The sequence below is a fragment of the Protomyctophum parallelum genome (genome assembly GCF_964188405.1).
Source record: "Protomyctophum parallelum genome assembly, chromosome: 18".
NCBI lineage: Eukaryota > Metazoa > Chordata > Actinopteri > Myctophiformes > Myctophidae > Protomyctophum > Protomyctophum parallelum.
In genome coordinates this window covers 28,395,472-28,415,424 of record NC_139716.1, presented here as the reverse complement: position 1 = coordinate 28,415,424, position 19,953 = coordinate 28,395,472, and the positions used below count along the sequence as shown (strand labels likewise).

At 44.6% G+C, this 19,953-nt stretch overlaps 1 protein-coding gene across 2 annotated transcripts in view; it reads left to right on the top strand.

Annotated features, from left to right (window-relative positions):
* The window catches only part of frem1b (Fras1 related extracellular matrix 1b), a 91,473-nt gene that overhangs the window by 31,694 nt on the left and 39,826 nt on the right, over positions 1–19,953 (top strand). For both annotated transcript variants that reach the window (XM_083788737.1, XM_083788738.1), the window contains 7 exons: positions 1,629–1,796; positions 8,259–8,467; positions 9,728–9,821; positions 12,352–12,604; positions 14,437–14,631; positions 15,348–15,560; positions 19,619–19,815. In XM_083788737.1, the coding sequence (XP_083644863.1) occupies positions 1,629–1,796; positions 8,259–8,467; positions 9,728–9,821; positions 12,352–12,604; positions 14,437–14,631; positions 15,348–15,560; positions 19,619–19,815 (1,329 nt within the window). The remainder of the gene's footprint in view (positions 1–1,628; positions 1,797–8,258; positions 8,468–9,727; positions 9,822–12,351; positions 12,605–14,436; positions 14,632–15,347; positions 15,561–19,618; positions 19,816–19,953) is intronic.

Here is a 19,953-nt window from a genome sequence, read left to right as displayed (position 1 = left end):
GGGAGAACAGAGAGCGGGATGAAGATGCCATGTCCATCGCAGCCTCGGACTCCCTCTTCACTAGTCTTGATGACCTGGAAGAGGACGAGGGGGGGGGGGGCACATTCGCCCCAGTGCTCAGAGACGAGCTCTCTGGGGCCGGAGGGGGATGCTGCTCAGATGTCTGGGGACGAACTCTCTGTAACCAAGCAGACCATCCTGGTTGCCTTTTCACGGCTGGGGCTTGACACCTCTGGGAATACGGCCCCAACTCAAAATGCCTTTTTTAAGGGCACTGAACAGCCTACGTCCTTCAGTGTTCCGCCCTCATAAAGGAACTCCAGTCGTCTTGGGGGGACCCGAAGTCTAAGCTCCACCTCTCACGGGACTGCAGGGCCTTGTTGGCCATGGAGGATGCGGCCACATTGGGTTTGAACCACATGCCTCCAATTGGTGAGACCGTTGCGTCTCTGGTAGTGTCCCCAGACGAGGCCCGATGCTCGTTGTCAACGAGTGCAGTGCAGAGTCACGGATGACTTCCTGACAAGGAGCTACGACACAGCAGCTCGTATGGCGTGTCTCGGCAACTCCTTTTCACATCTTGTCCTGGCCTTATCCCAGTCTCTCCAGACAGCAGGGGCTGATGCCCCGACACAGAGCCTGAGCGACGTTTCCCTCAGGACCTTTGCCTATATGACCAGGGAACTGATGTCCACTCTGACCATGGCCCGTCACCAGGCCCCATTGTCGAGCAGATGCAGAGATTCGCTTCCCGTCGTTCCAGGGGCGGTGTTTGGGCCCGCAGCTCAAGAAGCACTGGAGTCCAGGAAGCAGTATGCAGACCTGCGTCAGGGATCTGACAGGTCTGCGTCCCGGGCTGGCAGATACTCGGCTCCTTCCTACCCAGCAGCGGGTGCTAGACGTTCCTCGGGAGGCAGGGATTCCTTCCCTCGGCAGGACCGACCCCAACAGAACCCCCCGCAGCCTTCCTTTCGGGCACCCACAGGCAGGGCGCTTAGGCGTGGGGCCTCTAACAGGCGTTCCTCCGGACCATCTAAGGCCCGGGGGAGTCGGACTTGACCCCCCAGACCCAGGCCCCAGCAGGTTCACCCCACAACATCTCAGCTGCTGGGAAGCCTTAACCCCAGACCCTTGGGTGCTAGCAACGCTATCCGAGGGTTACAGGATTCAGTTCAGACGTCGCCCCCCGCCATTCAACGGGGTAAGAAGGACCGTGGTCGACGACCCACTGAGGTCTCGGGCCCTCAGTCGGGAAATTACCTGTGGACTGGGCACCTATATCCATGGCTCACGCCTACAGGTGATCACGAGTGACAGTGTTGGTATTAATATTCGACCAATGCGCGAGCGCGTGATGCATATCCAGGTGTTGAAAACACCGCCCCTCTGGCGGTCATCCGGTATTCATAGAACCATAGTTATATAGATAACTTGCGTTTGTTGTCATGATTTGTCACGACAAGAGTTGGCTCTGTACGACGCTTATAAGGTCTTTAAATAAATACGTTTTGAAATGTCTATGGGAAAAATGCATTGGAAACTATTTCCTGGGCCTGGCGTCGTCATGAAAGGGTGCGGGACTGCGACACTCTATAAAGGACATAATTAACACTGCTCTCTCCTCTCAGAACGCAGTGAACCACATGAAGGTGTCCTACATGCCTCCTATAGAGGACATCGGCACGGAGCCTCTCTTCGTGCAGTTTGTCTTCTCCGTCAGCGACCACCACGGCGGGACCCTCGGCGGTCTGACCTTTAACCTCACGGTGACCCCCGTGGACAACCTGGCCCCAGAGGTCAGAGTTCACAATCACACATCCACCCACCCACCCACACTGAACGTTCTTTGACCTACTTTAGTCGTTACCGTCGACTAATATGCGAAAAAATGTTCGCCGACTACCTTTTTTCACAGACGAAAACTAACTGGAAACTAAATGAAAATATCGTATTATATTGTGAATATTGTACTTTCACTCCACTACAATTATTTGAAAACTTTAGTTACTTTACCTTGTAGATGTTGATTATAATTACAAAACATACATACATTAACTACCCCATATATATATTTTTTTATATATTTTTTATCCCATTTTTCACCCCTGTGTCAATCATCTAATGTGATCCTGGGCTCTACACACCCTCCACCAACCTAGTCCCCATATATGGGGGACAAGGGGAGAGCAACGGACTTGAACTCATGCTTCCTTCATGCCTGAGTGTCCAAGTTGCTCCTTTACACCTGAGAGGAGGGAGTTTCCCTGTTTGGACGTAGCGCGTGGAAGGAACACGTTATTCCAAACAGTTCCTTTCCCCTCCATCAGGTGCCCCGGCTGGCCAGGGGGAGGCAGTTTAGTGACGAGGATTACTGCATGTTTTTTGTGAGGGTACCTACCCTAGGGGACACGGGGAGAACATGCAAACTCCACACAGAAAGGCCCTTTCGCCAACCCCGCCTTCGGGAATGGGCACACCCATATAGATTTCTATACAAGCTCACAATGTGTCTCCATGTGACGCATTGTGAGCTTGTAGAATAAACATTTATAAACTTGAAATGGGACATTAGGCCTACTTTCTTCTTTTGGTAATTTAAGCACAATTTGATACCAATACCTTTACACATTTTACTCAAGTGAATTTTGAATTCCAGACTTTTACTTGAGTATTTCTTACTGCTGGGCCGTTATCGGTGTTAACGTGCTGCGTTAACGCGAGACTCTTATCGCACGATAAAAAAATATCGCCGTTAATCTATTCTCAAAGTTCGGTCTGGTGTCAGAAAATCTTGACATCTGAAAAAAATTCTAAATGTGAATTTAAGCACATGCAAATGTAGCTGATTTTACTTCAGACCTTCCCAGTCTTCTTCTTCTGCTATTGGAAATAGGAAGCCATTTCAGCATGTTCCATTGTTCTGATCACCAGCGCCCCCAGCTGGAACAATAGCATGAATTAGCTTTAGGCGGACCGTAAATAAACACACTTTTTACTAAATGCGATTGTTAATACTTCTTTCTCTGCTATTTCTGTTAGCCAGTTAGTAAAAGACTAGTATTATCTTCAAAAACGATTGTGTACAAAAAGGCGGATTTTAGCGGAATTTGCATACTTTAGCAGGAAAGCTGTATTTTCTAGTTAGCATTGGTTAGCATTGGTTAACCCAATGGTTAAAACATTAAACATAGTGATATGTTTAAGCAATTAGAACGACTTAATGACACTAAAACAACTTTCTGATGGAATAAAAAAAAAAAAAAACATTCCAACTGTGTTAATGTGGCTAAAAACGAAAACCACCAAAATAAGTTTCATTATAGCCGACTTGTGGTTGAAAATACTGGCACTGGTCACTGACAGCCTTTTAAAATGTTTATAGCTAATGTGAGAATTTTACACAGTTGTGCTACCAAATCACTAATTACATCATGTCAGTCTGTTTGCACGAATTTGTGTCAAATAAACGAAGCAGCAGTAGCTGCCTATAAGCCCCTCTATGCTCAATAGGCCTATTACTGTAAATGAAAAAGATGTATGTTCATCATACCTTTTAATTTTGGACAAAAAAACATGCTCGGCAGGAACTGTAACCAAATAATGGCCCGGTGCAGGCCGGTGAAAAAAACGTGACTACTGCAAATAACAGCCTGGTTCCTTATAAACGCCCGGCATCCGAATTGATTTTGTATATTAACAGCCCGGGCTACTATTTGGTAATATATGGTATGCATAATTAGGGCTCCTGGTCTAATGGGCCACCTGGCCTGGGAAACCCGTTCTCAAGGACTTACTTCTGGTCATTATTTAGGTAGTGCACACATACTTTAAAAATAAGCTAGGATGACTAAAACTGAGACTAAATATAATGCCAATTTCATCAACAAAGGGGTGGTCTCAGGTAAAGTGGGCCATCAGGTCAAATGAGCCAGCTAAGGTTTCAGCCTCCTAGCTCCTAGCCTTTTAAGTTTTAACAGCCAATGGCTGCACACGTTTTGCCACAGCTGTACTTGACATAAAACAATTGATTGTATTGGTCTATATTTTTTCATGGTGGGAAGAGCAATGCCTCAAATCCAGACGGTTTCATGGCATGACTTTAATATTATTCCCTGTATTGTTGCAATTGGTGCAGTGCCACAATTTATTTTTCCAGTTTTTCATGTGTCTATGTGGTACCTCATTAGTCACCCTGGATTCTTTGTTATGTGCAATGGTGTATTAACTTTGTATTTAGGGTTTCTTCCTGGAGGCTGAACCCTTGACAGTCAAACGGGGCAATGAAATAAACAGTAATATAGTGACATCACACTATCAGCCCTTCCCCTAACCCCTCCCCCTTTATCATACAACTACAGCTGTGGGTGCGGCTTCAGTTCAGGTGGATCACCACCCATCAACACCCACCAGGCAAACCAGGCATACTTAATGAACTGGTGGGCGTGTCCACATAAAAGCATGCTTTTAACAAATACTGTATAATCTTTGGAAAAAGTTCTACCTCCTTATATTACAATAACACCTGATGATCATGTTTTAGGGTGGAACAAAAACGTGGCACTCCATCTTTAAGTCACATGACTGGGTTTTTCACAGCTGCTATCTGGTGAATGATTACTATATGCAAGATTGGTTGCCTAAATATACTGTTGCATATTTAATGAAAATGTCAGCCTATTCTCAAACTATGCCCTATGACTCTTAATTAAAGAAACTTCTTGAACCAGCAAGTGGCGGTGTGCGGGTCTCTCCTCCTTCTCCATACATTTGCTGCTCTGCTAGGACCTATACGCACCTGCTGGAAATTAAACCGGGTGTGCGGAAGTCATCTCTCTAATAAGCTGAACACCTTTAAAAATGCTTTTTCATTAAAAAAACAAGTCAGCAAAGCAAAACATCAGTATCATATGTGATGGAGGCCACCATAACATTTATTATACATTTTGTTTTAATAGATGTGCATTTATTGTTTTATGATTTATCAACCTTATCATTGACAACTGAGATTGCTTTCACCTGGCATTTGCCCTGATAAGTCATCATATGACTGATCTCCCACTATAACAACCATAGACCAATCAAAGCAACTGTTTTATGTCAAGTACAACTGTGTCAAGAATCATGTGCATTCATTGGCTGTTCAACTTTAAAGAGCAAGGAGCTAATGCTTAAAAAATAGTGGCCCATCTTAGTTGATTAGGTGTCTCATTTTCCATGAAAAACGTATGTTTCAAAAGCTGTAGGGCCTAAACTATTATTGTATTACTTGCGCAAGCAGAGCGTGCAAGTAATGTTTTTCGTCAGGTGCTACGATGCATAGCCTATGTCCCGTAGCTGCATGTCCCATACCAGCATATGACGTGATGAAGATATGTACCAATGCTAGGGTATAATTGATTTTTGATAGTGACGTATATAATGATATGTTTCAGTGTCAAGTGGATTAAAGGTAATGCCCCTATGTATACATGTATGTAATCTGACACCACTGCCATATCAAGCACAAGCAATCATTACGTCATACACTGCCACGGGACATATGCATCAAAATCATACCAACACTGAAACATATCTTTATTATGTCACCATTGGGAGCCAGTTATACCAGTTACAGTATACCCTAGCATTGGTACATATCTTCATCAAGTTACAGTATATGCTGCTACGGGACATTATGCATCAAACGACCCAAGTAACCACAGTATACTGCTAATCAACTTACAAATTACATATACATACATAGATGCATTTCCTTTAATCCACCCGGCACTGAAACAAATCCTTATTATGTCACCATTGAGACCCAGTTAGACCAGTTACACCCTGGCATTGGTACATATCTTCATCACGTCATATGCTGCTACGGGACATATGCATCAAACGACCCAAGTAACCACAGTAAAAGGGGAAGGATGGCCAGGTCTAACTGAAGGGTGGAGCTGGTCCGGAGGACGGCCAGACAGTTGGAACCACCCAGGAGGACAGTGAAGTTGGTCTGGCCACTTGGGGGGAGTGTCAGGTGGACGGCCAGAGGGGCGGAGCCACCCAGGCAAACTGTGAAGTTGGCACGGCCGCTTTGGAGGGTCCGGAGGTCGACCAGATGGGTGAAGCCACCCAGGAAACCGGTGAAGTCGGCCCGGCCGCTTGGGAGGAGAGTCTGGAAGACGACCAGACAAGTGGGGCCACTTTGGAGTACTGGGCAGCGGAGGGCCAGGCAGCACAGGCACGGGAGTACTGTGTGACACAGGCACTGGGGCGCAGAGTTGCGGCAGCGGAGCCTCAGTGGCAGCAGGCTTCAGCGGCAGGACCTGAGAGGAGATGAGCTGCATCGACGAGGCTTCGGAGGAGGCGAGCTGCAGCGGCGGGACCTCTGAGGTGAGCTGCAGCGACGGGCCTCGGAGGCGAGCTGCAGCGGCGGGGCCTCTGAGGCGAGCTGCAGCGGCGGGGCCTCGGAGGCAAGCTGCAGATGCAGGACTGCATGCGGAGGAGAGGGATCTGCAGACTGGACTGCAGGCGGGGGAGCCGGGGCTGCAGACGGGACTGCAGGCAGGGGAGCCGGGGCTGCAGACGGGACTGCAGGCGGGGGTGCCGGGGCTGCAGACGGGACTGCAGGCGGAGGAGCCGGGGCTGCAGACGGGACTGCAGGTGGAGGAGCCGGGGCTGCAGACGGAGAGCTGGGCAGCGGGGTGCTTTGGAGTCCACTGGGAGGATGTTGAGAGCCATGGCAGGCCCACGGTTCCCCACACAAAAGGCCAGGTGAGACCCCTCATAAGGGTCCTGGATGGTAGTCGGCTCAGGATAGACAGGTATTTTTTACCTTCCTACAAAAGTAGGCAAGCAGGCTCATAGGCTGGTCTTCCAGTGGTGCAGTAGTGGGGATGGCAGAAGCAGATGCAGGCTGGAGGCCCACAAACCCTAGTCTGATTGACTGGGGCTGGTTACAAGCAGGCTGGGAAGCAGGGGGGCCAGAACTGGACAGCTGGAAACTATTCAGCCTTTACTTGACCACATCAAGGTGAAGAACGAAGTGTCTCACCCACGGCCTCTCACCAAACCATTTCTGCTGGGCTGAAATCCTCCCCAGCAGCTCAGCATGCTGGCTTTGAGGTGAAGCAATGAGGCAATTCACGGCATAATCCAACTCCTGTACCTTCTGCTGAAAGAGCTTTCGTTCTGCTGAGTCCATCTTGGTCAGTTCGTACTGTCACGATGTGGTTCTGGAGGTGTAGGACTCAGGTGCAGAACGAACCAGGCACAGACAGGAGTGAATTCAAGTGGTTCTAATTCTCAAAAATGCACACTGTGAAACGACTTGGAACAACTAGGAAATAACTAGGACTTGGAATAACTAACTAGGGAAACACAAGGAACTGACCACATCATTAACGACGACGAACTGACAAGGAGCTGAAAACACTGGGGCATATATATAGACAAGACTAACTACACACAGGTGAACTGAAACACACAATCAACACTGGGATAGGCTAACAGGAAACAGAACACAGGTGAGACAAGGCAGGAGACAGAAAACAAGGCAGACGGGAAACAATAGGAACAAAACTATAAAATATGGTACAGAACACAAATACAAGTAAGTCCCAAAACACAGACAAAGTCCAAGGGCAGAGGAGCGTATCATGCCACAGTATACCGTTATACCAGTACTTGCACGCTCTGCTTGCGCACAAGTAGGCCTACTTGGGTGCAACAAGCAATAGGCACTCGACAGAGTGCAGTTCTAGTTATCATATAAATTTAACTCAAATATACAGTCAATATTAAAAATATAAACCCAATTTAGTGTCATGCATTGCTTTTTCTTAGTTTCCCAGGCTAATTACCAAAAAGCGGCCCAAATTGGCTGACATCAACCCTAAAAACTAGACTAAAATGTTAGGAAGGGACTAGTGGACAAGAGATTCAGGATACATGAAAGACAAGTCATTTTACACTTGGATGCATGCTGAAAATAGGCGATCTACAAGTGTCGCGCTGCGTCAGCTATTTTCAGTAAGTGTAAAATCAGCCATTAGGACAGCATCAAAATACATTTTAGTCGACCAAATCAACTGTCGATTTACTGAACTAAAATCTTATGATATTTAGTCGACTAAAACTAAACTAGCGCTAAAACATTCCGGGGTGACTAAAATGTGACTAAGACTAAATGAAAACTATTCAAAAGACTATGACTAAAAATAAAATAGAAATCCAAAATGTGTGTGCTGTCAAAATCAATGCTGCCTTCCACACAGGCGTTCAGCAACCTCCTGCGGGTGGAGGAGGGCGGGGGCGTCCTGGTGACGGAGGAGCACCTGCTGGTGCGCGACAGGGACACGGCACAGGAGGCGCTGAGGGCGGTGGTGCAGAGAGGAGCGCTCCACGGCAGGATGGAGGTCTGGGGCAGGGAGCTACGCCCTGGAGACAGCTTCACCATGCAGGACCTCCGGCAGCTCAGAGTGAGGTCGGTGGTCCAGATTAGTCATGGGAGATTAATTGGGCAAACACGTCGGTATTGGCCGATTCTATATTTATTTTCTTATTAGTCGGTGATATTGATTGATGATTAATGCTATTAATTGGGCGACCATCTCTAAGGCATCTAGAAGTCTCCGTTTGGGTGGTGGGCGAAGATCCATTGTGAGTCGCATGCGCGGAGAACACATGACAACACAACAGTGATATGTTACCAATGTGCATTGTGAAGTTTATTACACACAGTGATATATACAGTAGGACAGTAGATCTTTCTATGACGTCCCTATTAGATTATGGAAACCATGATAAGAACAGGATGAGCAGGAACACTCTTGCATTCTCATATCATATTGTAACGTTTAGCACCCTGAGCTGGAGTCGAACCCCGGCCTCCAACTCAGTAGACAAGGCAAGCAACAAGCCACACCAAGAGAGCTAGCTCCCCTTGGAGGAGCAAGTTACGGCCGGGTCTTCCGCAGGGTTGTTACAATATTGTACAGTCAGTCCCTCTGATACAGTAGTAGACAATAATCATGTCATGGTTATCAATATGCTTATGCTGAGTCAGGCAGCTGAGGCCGGAAATCACAACAGTCGGCATCCGGCCCGTCTTTACAGATAAACAAGCCCAAAGTAACAGCTTGAATAGATCTACAAGCTCACTATATTAAATATAAGGTATTAACCCATTTAGACCTGAGACCAGATTCAAAAAATGTCTTCTAACCTCTGTTTCTATATCATTGGTTCTTAAACTATTTCATGTCATGGACCCCAGAAATTGTAATTGGCCCCCTGGCCACGTGGCTCAAGTTCGCTTGTAAAGCAATCAAGCGCTTCCCTTCCCTAGTTCAGCTACCGAGTTGTGGGATCAATGTAACGCACCTGTGATGGATATAAACAGATTTAAGGTGTAGATTATCATGAGATGTACTACATATGTGGTCTAATCAGAAACCAGCCAATTAGAAGTATTGGGACTAAACGTTTTAGAATTCTATGTATTTGATGTACTGTATTACGATGTGTTGTTCTTGTTTACTGTAAATCGCTCTGGATTAAGATCTAAATGCCTAAATAGTAATTGTGAGTGTGTGTCGGTGTGTGTGCGTGTGTCGGTGTGTGTGCGTGTGCGTGCGCGAGCGCGCGTGTGTGTGTGTGTATGTGTGTGTGTGTGTGTGTGTGTGTGTGTGTGTGTGTGTGTGTGTGTGTGTGTGTGTGTGTGTGTGCGCGCGCATGCGTGCAGGTACATCCATGATGACTCAGAGACGGTAGAAGACACGGTACATTTGACCGTGACCGACGGACACAACTCTGCTGCGGTTGTTCTGCATGTGCAGGTCACACACACACACACACACACACACACACACACACACACACACACACACACACACACAGATACTTAAGTCCAGGTCTGAAATTGTTATGCATGCTATTGCTAGCAGTTATTCAGCATGGTCCGGAGCAGTCAGAACTCCCACACAACATCAGGTAGTAACACAATGTACAACATAAGTTTCATGAAACACAGGAAATGATGTTGTAATCCAAAGTGCAAAGGACATTTGGTATATAGTTTTTTATATTGGCCTAAAATATTGTCTATACTCATACATTTACAATTACAATTTACAATTTAGGCATTTAGCAGACGCTCTTAATCCAGAGCGATTTACATTAAGCAAGAACAAAAGCATGGGAATACATCACATAAAAGCATTTATCATGAAACATGCGTAAGCTAAGAAAGTAACAGTGGAATATCTATACAATGAAACTATACATACTGTATATACTACTATGCTATACATATGTACTATGGCGTGCTATGACTATATACAATGCAATTATAGTGCTGTCTACATAACATGCTATAAGTCTGTATCAAATGCTATCTAAGTCTACGGAAGTGCTATCCAAGGGGGTAGGGTAAGTGCTATGGGCCATGATGGAGTCTGAAAAGGTGGGTTTTCAGACTACGGCGGAAGATTGGGAGTTATGCTGCAGTTCTGACTGCAATGGGAAGTGCATTCCACAGTTTTGGAGCCAGAAGGGAGAAGAGTCTGGGACGTGTGGAGCGTTGTCCCGGCGTTTTTAGTGAGGGTAGGCCCTACTTACAGCTTCCCGGCGTTGGCTGATCTGAGTGCGCGGGAGGGTTTGTAGGGTTCAATCATACTTGCAAGATATGGGGGAGCCATACCTTTGGTTGCTTTGAATGCCAGCATCAGAGTTTTATAATCTGTGCGGGCACCGACCGGGAGCCAGTGGAGGGAGCGGAGCAGGGGGGAGACATGTGAGAATTGTGGCTGGTTGAAGACCAAGCGAGCTGCGGCATTTTGGATCAGCTGGAGAGGCTTAAGTGCGCATGCTGGTAGTACATTCATGAATCCACTTGTTGACCGGCTGTCGGTACTTACTGAGCAATTTTGTTTACGGGGTTACCATTAACAACCTTTATGAGGCAAAACATTTAAAACATTCAAACTTTCATTATGCTTTAAGTAGCATGTGACGTGTCAAACTAGGAATGGAATTTAGAAAATCTTACCTTGTTCTTAACACATTGATGATAGATAGATAGATAGATACATAGATCTACGTCATGTGTCGTTTTCAATGATTACGCTAGAGCCCTCTAGCGTAATCATCTTCACCAACCTAAGAATTATGCTATTACTTAGTTTTGTTTTTCACAGCAAATTTGATTTAATTTTAGTCGTAGTCTTTTGAATAAAATGTAATTTAGTTTTAGTCAAGTTTTGTTTTGTCATCTGAAATGCTTTAGTGTTTCAGTGTTTAGTCTAGTCGATTAAATGTCATAATATTAGTCGACTAAATCTGCAGTTGATTTTGACGAAAAAATGTGACTTGATAGCGTCGTACAACAAATCAGGCATTAAGCCTGATTTTACACTTGGTTGCAATATGACAATAGATTTGAACTCGGGTCTCCCGCGTGAAAGTCCAATATCTTAATCACTAGATAACAAAAGGGATATCCCTATGGACTGGGGGATATATTTAAGTATTAAGTCATCAGGTTGAGGCTGTGAGCCACTCTCCTACCCTTTAGACCTCCTCCCACGGGGAAACCTGATCCGGGTCACTCACGGCACCATTGTGATTCGAACGCAGGTCTTAAACACTAGACCAAAGGGATATCCCTATAGCCTATACTATGGACCGGGGAAGATATTAGAGTTTTAAGTAATCAGGCTGAGGCTGTGTGGTTGTTCTTATCTATACTAGTCCCTGCCTACCATTTTAGTCTAGTTTTTATTTGTTGACGAAATTGTCAATATATTTAGTCATCATAGCTTAGTTTTTATTTAGCTTCTATTCAGGTTTCCTCGACAAAGGTAGTCGACAAACATTTTTCGTCATAGTTTTAGTATGAGTCCCAGAGAAGTATACACCCGGAAATCACATGATAAAAAATCCAGGCCTGCCACTCCAAAGCTAAAGGATTCATGAAAATGCTTCTATTACTTTTAGGCATAGTCAACTAATTACTATATAATGGAAGATCGCGGTTAGAATGTGTTAACCCATTAAGACTTGAGAACAGATACTACAAATGTCTTCTAATCTAAATCATGAGTTTTCTGAAAAACTAAAATCCTATGTTTTCTTTATCAGTGGTGCTCACACTATTTCATGTCAAGGACCCCCAGAATGATTTGTATTTGGCCGCTCGTAGCACGGCACTCGGTGACGCACTATGCACTTGTAGATCTGCTATTTTTCAAACAGCTAAAGTTTAAAACGGTTAAAGTGTTTAAAAGCCATGACACAGAGGGTGAAACAGACACAGACCCTCAGGTCTACATGGGCTAAAGCCCTTTTTTCGTCCGTCAACACCTCCAGGTGCTGCCAGTGAACGACGTCCCTCCTCAGCTGGGGGCGGGCCTGTGGGCGGGGCTGAGCTGTGACGAGGGTGGGCGTGTCCAGGTGACGGTGGACTACCTGTCGGCCACGGACGCCGACAGCGACGACGACATGCTGACCTACATGCTGGCCAGAGCGCCCTCTAGAGGAGAGCTGCAGAGGGCAGGGCTCACCGTGGACAAGTTCTCCCAACGGGACCTGCTGCAAGGCACCATCTTCTATGTCCACACAGGTTAATTAGCATATTATCAACATACCATTAACATATCATTAACATAATTATAATATGCCCACACATGTTAATTAGCATATTATTAACATCTCATTAACATTTACTATGTTCACACAGGTTAATTAGCATATAATTAACATATCATGAACATTTCATTATCATCTACTATGTTCGCACAGGTTAATTAACATCTCATAAACATTACTATGTTCACACAGGTTAATTAACATCTAATTAACATCCAATTAGCAGCTACTACGTTACACAGGTTAATGAACGTATCATTAACATCTCATTAACATCTAGGCTATGTTCACACAGATGAATGCATATGTCATTAACATCTATTTAACATTTCGACTGCCCCCCTCCCCCTCATACAACAAAAATGTTGTGTCAAACCATGTGACTCCCATTGGAAATTAATTGCGAGCTTGCATCAGTAAACAAGTCTCATGCATCAGCTATACATCAATCTGTTGTGAAGGTGTGAGTCAGGCCAGTGTTATTGTTCAGGCCTGACTCACACCTTCGCAACAGATTGATGTATAGCTGATGCATTAGACTTATTGACTGATGCAAGCTCACAATGCATTTCCAATGGGAATCACATGGTTTGACACAACATTTGTGTTGTATGAGGGGGTGGGGGGCAGTCGAAACACAGCCGGAAGCCGTACAACACAAATGTTGTGTCAAACTATGTGATTTCCATTGGAAATGCATTGACACTTACCCTTTGTTTACATCTAGCATGCATCAATGTTGTATGCTAGATCGAAAGTTGTGAGTGAGTCTGTGAGTCTGAGTTTTTAGTCTAAACCTTTAAACCAGTGTTTATAGTTTAGTCTGAGTCTTTAAACCAGTGTTTATAGTTTAGTCTGAGTCTAAAACCAGTGTTTATAGACGCCTTAACAGACGACGTCACACTGTCAAGCAACAGCAGCAGCTTTGAAATATAAATGTTTCCTAGGGTGCATCTCACTAGCCAACACACAAGAGAGATTGAATGGACTGAATCCAGCGCTCCCCAAAACAACAGGTTTGGAGATCTGTTGGGAATTGATTACATGAAACAGTCACCCGTGCGCCCAGTCCCAATGTTTGTAAACAATTAATTGAGTCTGAGTCTTAAACCAGTGTTTATAGTTTAGTCTTAGTCTTAAACCAGTGTTTATAGTTTAGTCTGAGTCTTAAACCAGTGTTAATAGTTTAGTCTGAGTCTTAAACCAGTGTTTATAGTTTAGTCTAAACCTTTAAACAAGTGTTTATAGTATAGTCTGAGTCTTAAAACAGTGTTTATAGTTTAGTCTAAACCTTTGAACCAGTGTTTATAGTTTAGTCTTAGTCTTAAACCAGTGTTTATAGTTTAGTCTGAGTCTTAAACCAGTGTTTATAGTTGAGTCTGAGTCTTAAACCAGTGTTTATATTTTAGTCTAAACCTTTAAACAAGTGTTTATAGTATAGTCTGAGTCTTAAAACAGTGTTTATAGTTTAGTCTAAACCTTTAAACCAGTGTTTATAGTTTAGTCTAAACCTTTAAACCAGTGTTTATTTACCAGCTCAGTGACCTTGTGGTTAGAGTGTCCACCCTGGGACAGGGTCATACATACCAAAGACTCTAAAAATGGGACCCAATGCCTCTCTGCTTGGCACTCAGCATCAAGGGTTGGATTGGAGGTAAGTCCCTGCGACATATAGCGTCATGTCCAGGGGGTGTACTTGTACATGAAGCCGCCTCACGCTACAGAAACAGGAGATAGGCTCCTGCCGTATGGGTCTCATGGCTCGGCAAGGCTTACTTGCTTGACTTGTGTATCGTTTACGTTTAGGAGGGGAGATTGGAGCGGACGCCGTCTGGGACTCGGTGACGCTCATCGTGTCGGACGGCGAGGCCGGCGGGACAGACAGCTGTTGCCATGGAGACGCTCCGCCCCCACCCGTCCCCCTGCACGGGACACTTCCTGTTTACGACCTCAACGTCACAGTGCTTCCTGTCAACAACAAGGTCCCCACCGTCACCCTGGGTAAGAGAATCCAATCACTGACTCACTTCTCTGATGACATCATCACTACTCTGGTGACATCATCATCAGAGTGTGACGATAGTGTCGCAGTCCCGCCCCCTACCAGGGCCCAGGAAATGATTCCCCGTTCATTTTCCTTATAGACATTTATTTATAGTATTTATTTAAAGATCTTTAAGCGTCGTACAAAGCCAACTCGAGTTGTGAGAAATCATGACAGTAAACACATTTGGGCCAAACAAAGAATTAGAAAGAAGAAAAAAAACGGCAGGTCACAACACTTTTTTTGTTGTTTGTATTCTTTGTAATTATTTGTTTGGTCCAAAATATTGTGTTTGTTGTCATGATTTGTCACAACTCGAGTTGGCTTTGTACGACGCTTATAAGGTCTTTAAATAAATACTTTTTGAAATGTCTATGGGAAAAATGCATTGGGAATAGGCGTGGCAAGTTGCACCATGTACCAAATGATCCAGGGAAAGAAATATATTGATTGTACAACCTACGGTTCAAAAGGTATAGGCCAAAATGTGAAGTGCTAGTGTCATGTGCTACAGTATAGGATTTACATGGGCCTTTCTCATCAGACAGACAGACAGACAGACAGACAGACAGACAGACAGACAGACAGACAGACAGACATATACCTTCCTTCCTTCCTTCCTTCCTTAATAATGATAATAATGTGACAATGGCTGCATATGTCTACTATGCAGGCTCCATGCTGGTGGTGGACGAGGGCTCCTCAGTGTGTGTGTGTGGGGGAGGGGGGGTCGGAGGCGGAGGAGAGGGGCTCCTGGGGGCCATGGACCCCGACAGCCACGCCCACCAGCTGACCTTTCACCTGGACACCCCCCCTCTGCACGGCTACCTGGAGAACACGCTGCCCGCCGCCGGCTCCGAGAAGAGCAACGCTGGAGTCCCTGTGGGTCAGTGCGTGTGTGTGTGCGTGCGTGTATGTGTGTGTGTGTGTGTGTGTGTGTGTGCATGGGTGCATGCATGCGTGTGCATGTGCTTACATACATGTGTGTATGTTAGACGCATTTATATTCCAGTTTGAGGTGATAGCTTATCATCGTGGTGTCGTTTTTAAAGTGTTGGTAAACTAAAACATTACGACACAGACACAACTCTCTGTTTTTGAGGGGCGCTAGCCCCTCCTATATACAGCTCTAAAACATTTTTTTTTTGTGGGGGGTGGGGGTTCACATCCAAAGGAAGGCGGGGCCGCGGGGTCAATGCTTAACCCATTTTTAAGGGGCACTAGCCCCTTCTATGAACAGCTTTTGTCACCACACGTCTCAATATTTGCCATTGACAATGATTGGAGAAATTACGTCAAAATACTGCTAAATATGACGTGAATTAAACATCAAAACATTAAACACCATTGACATTATAGGGAAAATTTACGTCATATATCATGAACGAGCAAATCAGCTAACCAATCACAGTCAACAGGCGATAAGAGCTAAATGTTGGTGGGAGCGCTTGGCCACAAAGGTACCTTATGTAGCAATATCGAATGTATCGAGCGCCCCTTATTTCACACGGGTGTGATTCTTTTAGACTTAGACTTTTTTAGACTAGGCCGATTAAAAAAAAAAGGCTTCTAAATCCTAACAGTTTTCTGAATAACCTATGTTTCTGTGTCAGTGCCAGTGGTGCTCAATCTATTTAATGTGAAGGATTAGAATTATCTATGGCTGCGGACCCCCCATCTGAAAATATTTTGTGACCCCCCCAGAAGCAAAGCTTTGAATTAAAAACGTGTGCTCTGAAAGCATAATATATTCAATGATTTGCGCCACATTTTTACTATTTTCAAAAAATAGCAGATCTACAAGCGCGTAGAGCGGCACTCGATGTGCTTGTAGATCTGCTATTTTTTCAAAAACTAAAGTATAACATAATGCTTAACACTAGCAAGTCTGAAAAAAAATCACTCCTACTCAGTCTGAGATATTCCGGCCCATTCGACCGCTCTCCCCCTTTATCCCCCGCACCCCCGCACCACTCGTTCACACCTCTTCAGCTGGAGACGACATTGTTGCCTACACGCACTCACTTTTACTTTTACTTTTATTTTCTTCCCTCAAACCGGCCATGCAAACGAAAAAGTTTGAGCTGATAAAACAATTTCCGACTTTGTTTTACGTTTGGGTAAGCTATAGAATTGCATGTGTGTGGGGGGGAACTCTGCAGATGTATTTATTTTCCCCAGATGGTCTAAAAATGAGTTACTTTGACCAACGTATTACAAAGAGAGAGAGAGGGAAAAGAATAAATAGCTAAATGTCGGTCGAGTCTAACCGAGTATTCAATAACATTAACATCCCACCCTCATCATGGATAATAATCATTGTATTCATATTCCTATTATCTTATCAAAATAATAAACTAATTCCAAGTTAATTAACCAGCCAAACGTATATGCCACCAAAATGTGGAACGCCCTACCAACAGTCATTAAGACATGTGAATCCCTTGACTCCTTCAAAACCGCTCTCAAAGGGCACCTACGGATGGCTGCAATTCGAAACTGGCCTCTGTAAAAACTGAATCCCCCCCCCCCCCCCCCCCCCCATTTTCCCTCACTGTATATTGTATCTTTTCCCTTTTTTGCTTCCCATATGATGAATTCCTGTTCTGTACTTTAGCTACATAGAAATGTCTATTTGTATGTCTCTAAATGTCTGTATGTCTTTAAATGTTTTGATGAATTGAACAATGTGGACCCTGTTGTAAACAAGTGTAATGCTTAATTGGGTCGTCCACTCACAGTTGACAGTCTTTGTATTGAGTTTGTGCTTAAAATGTACTGTAAATTCTACAAACTGTTAATAAATATTTCAATCAATCAATCAAATATGATTTAATTCGTTGGACATGGAATGCAGGCTTTGAACAATGCCGTCTCCAGCTGTCGGAGGTGTGAAGATCATTAGACGAGTGGGGGAGAAAGGGGGACGGCGGTCGATTGTGCCGATATAGTCAGACTGAGTAAGAGATATATGCCTAAAATCATATTTACAAAACGTTTCAAATGGGGGAAAAAACAGAGATGATTTCAATCGAATATTTAGACAAAGTCATGCAAGGGGAACTTTCTCTGGACTCCATGGGCTAAGAACATAAACGTTGAAATCTCAAATTCGGTCAGAACGGCTGCTCCGACTTCCTAGTGTTAAAACACCAAAAGGGGTTCCCGTCCTGAATGGGTTGAAGCCAAAGTTCACCCTTTTTGCAAAACAAATAAGATTTAGAACACTTTCCTGGGGGTCTTTGTGTGTAATATGTGGTTTCAGATATTTTTGATTTTAGCAGTGAGCCCAGTGTCTCTGATATCATGGACACTGGTCTCACTTACTTCCTGGACTACATCTAGGACAAATAAAGAGGATAGAGCACGGAGGTGCGGCCAGGGCTCCTGCGGAAGGTTTGCACATGTGCAGTGTAAACAGGAACTGTGATGATGGAGTGTTCCAGCAGAGGTGCTAGAGGTGCATGAGAGTTGCTGACCCTGAACTGAAATAATAAAAAGGATATCAAAAAAAGAGTACAAAGTAGATTTTGTTTTTATTTTAAAAAGTATATCAATTTAATAAATGTGGAAGAATGTTGTGTATAAGACTGAAAGATAAAGGACAAGTACATTTACTAAATGTTAATGTTTCTGTAGTACATGTGTCAAACTTTTATTTTTGTGAAATGACAAAGGAACATGGATACTGTTCATTCAAGTGCTGTGGATGAAAACATTTGAAAAGGGAAGGTTGACTGCTGTTTAATTCTCAACTGTTCTGGATCTCATTATTTACATCACAAGTTATGAGCTTTCTATCTAGCACCTCTGCTGGAACACTCCATCGTCGCAGTTCCTGTTTACACTGAGCATGTGCAAACCTCCCGCAGGAGCCCTGGCCGCACCTCCGTGCTCTATCCTCTTTATTTGTCCTAGGACTACATGTTGTCTCAGTAAGACAGCTCTCCCCCTATCCACAAGGAGGAGCAGTGCACCAAAGCATTATGTTAATTGTAGTCCAGGAAGGAAGTGAGCCCAGTGTCGATGACATCAGAGACACTGGGCTCACTGCTAAAATATCTAAAACCACATATTACACACATACAGACCCCAGGAAAGTGTTCTAAATCTTCTAAACGTCATTAACATATATTTTTTGCAAAAGGGGTAAAAGTGTCCCTTTGGTATATTCAGTGATTTCACTCAAATATCACTTATTTTTTTGTTGTTGTTGTGGTAATCCTCCCTATAGAGTGTGCTGACCATAAGGAGTTCCTCCTTGTCCCCAGTTAACCCCTGGGGGTCAAAAAACCGTAGGTTGATTTTTTGGCTAGGTGGCCCAGCCTTCATCCAATCATGATCGAGCGGGGGCGGGCCTTGGTGTGCGTGTTGTTGGCCTGTTGCGTGTCCCCCCCACTGTAGTGTGTGCATGTGCACATCTCGTTACCGGGGCGGACCAGGGTTTTTTCCAAATCACTGAATGCTCCTTTAAGGACATCACCACGAGATTGATGGCCTCGTCTCGTTCTGAAGGTGTTAACTCATCACCTGCAGCTGGAGAATGTAGGACCCTCTAGCGCAGGGGTGGGAAACTTTGACGATGGAGAAGGCCACTATATTTCCACACTCACTCCAGAGGGCCACGTTGCATATTACTGTCGTAGCAAAAATAGCCGATGCGACACGTTTTGAGCTTGTAGTTCGGCTATTTTTGCTATATTTGAATTGAAATCCTGAAAGAAAATTGGCAACTTCTTTTTTATCGAACTCCGGAAAAATAACCTTTTTATGTAATTTCAAATGAATTTAGTTATAGTTATGTTAACTTTATGAACTAAATCCAAACACATTGGACATACAAAAGCGGGTCATGTTTGCATGTTTGGAATTGTAACAGCTGAATTAATAATATATCAGTATATCAGCTGATCCCATATACTGTGCTGTTTTTCAATCCCCCAGAATCCTTCACTCTCGTCCACCTGACCTCGGGCTACATCAACTATGTCCAGTCAGAACACAGAGGGGCGGAGCCTACCGTGGACCAGCTGTCAGTCAGCGTGAGCGACGGACTCCATCGCTCCGCCCCCGTCCCGCTCTACATCGTCATCAATCCGACCAATGACGAGACACCGTCTCTGCACCTCGTTAACTTCACAGTACGTTGTCCAATCACAGCTACACTTCCTGGTCTTTAGGTCAGTGGTGTAGAATGACACACTTTCCAACCAACCAATCAGTGTAGAATCTGAGAAATCATCGTCTTGATCACATGACTACAGAGATCATGTGGACCG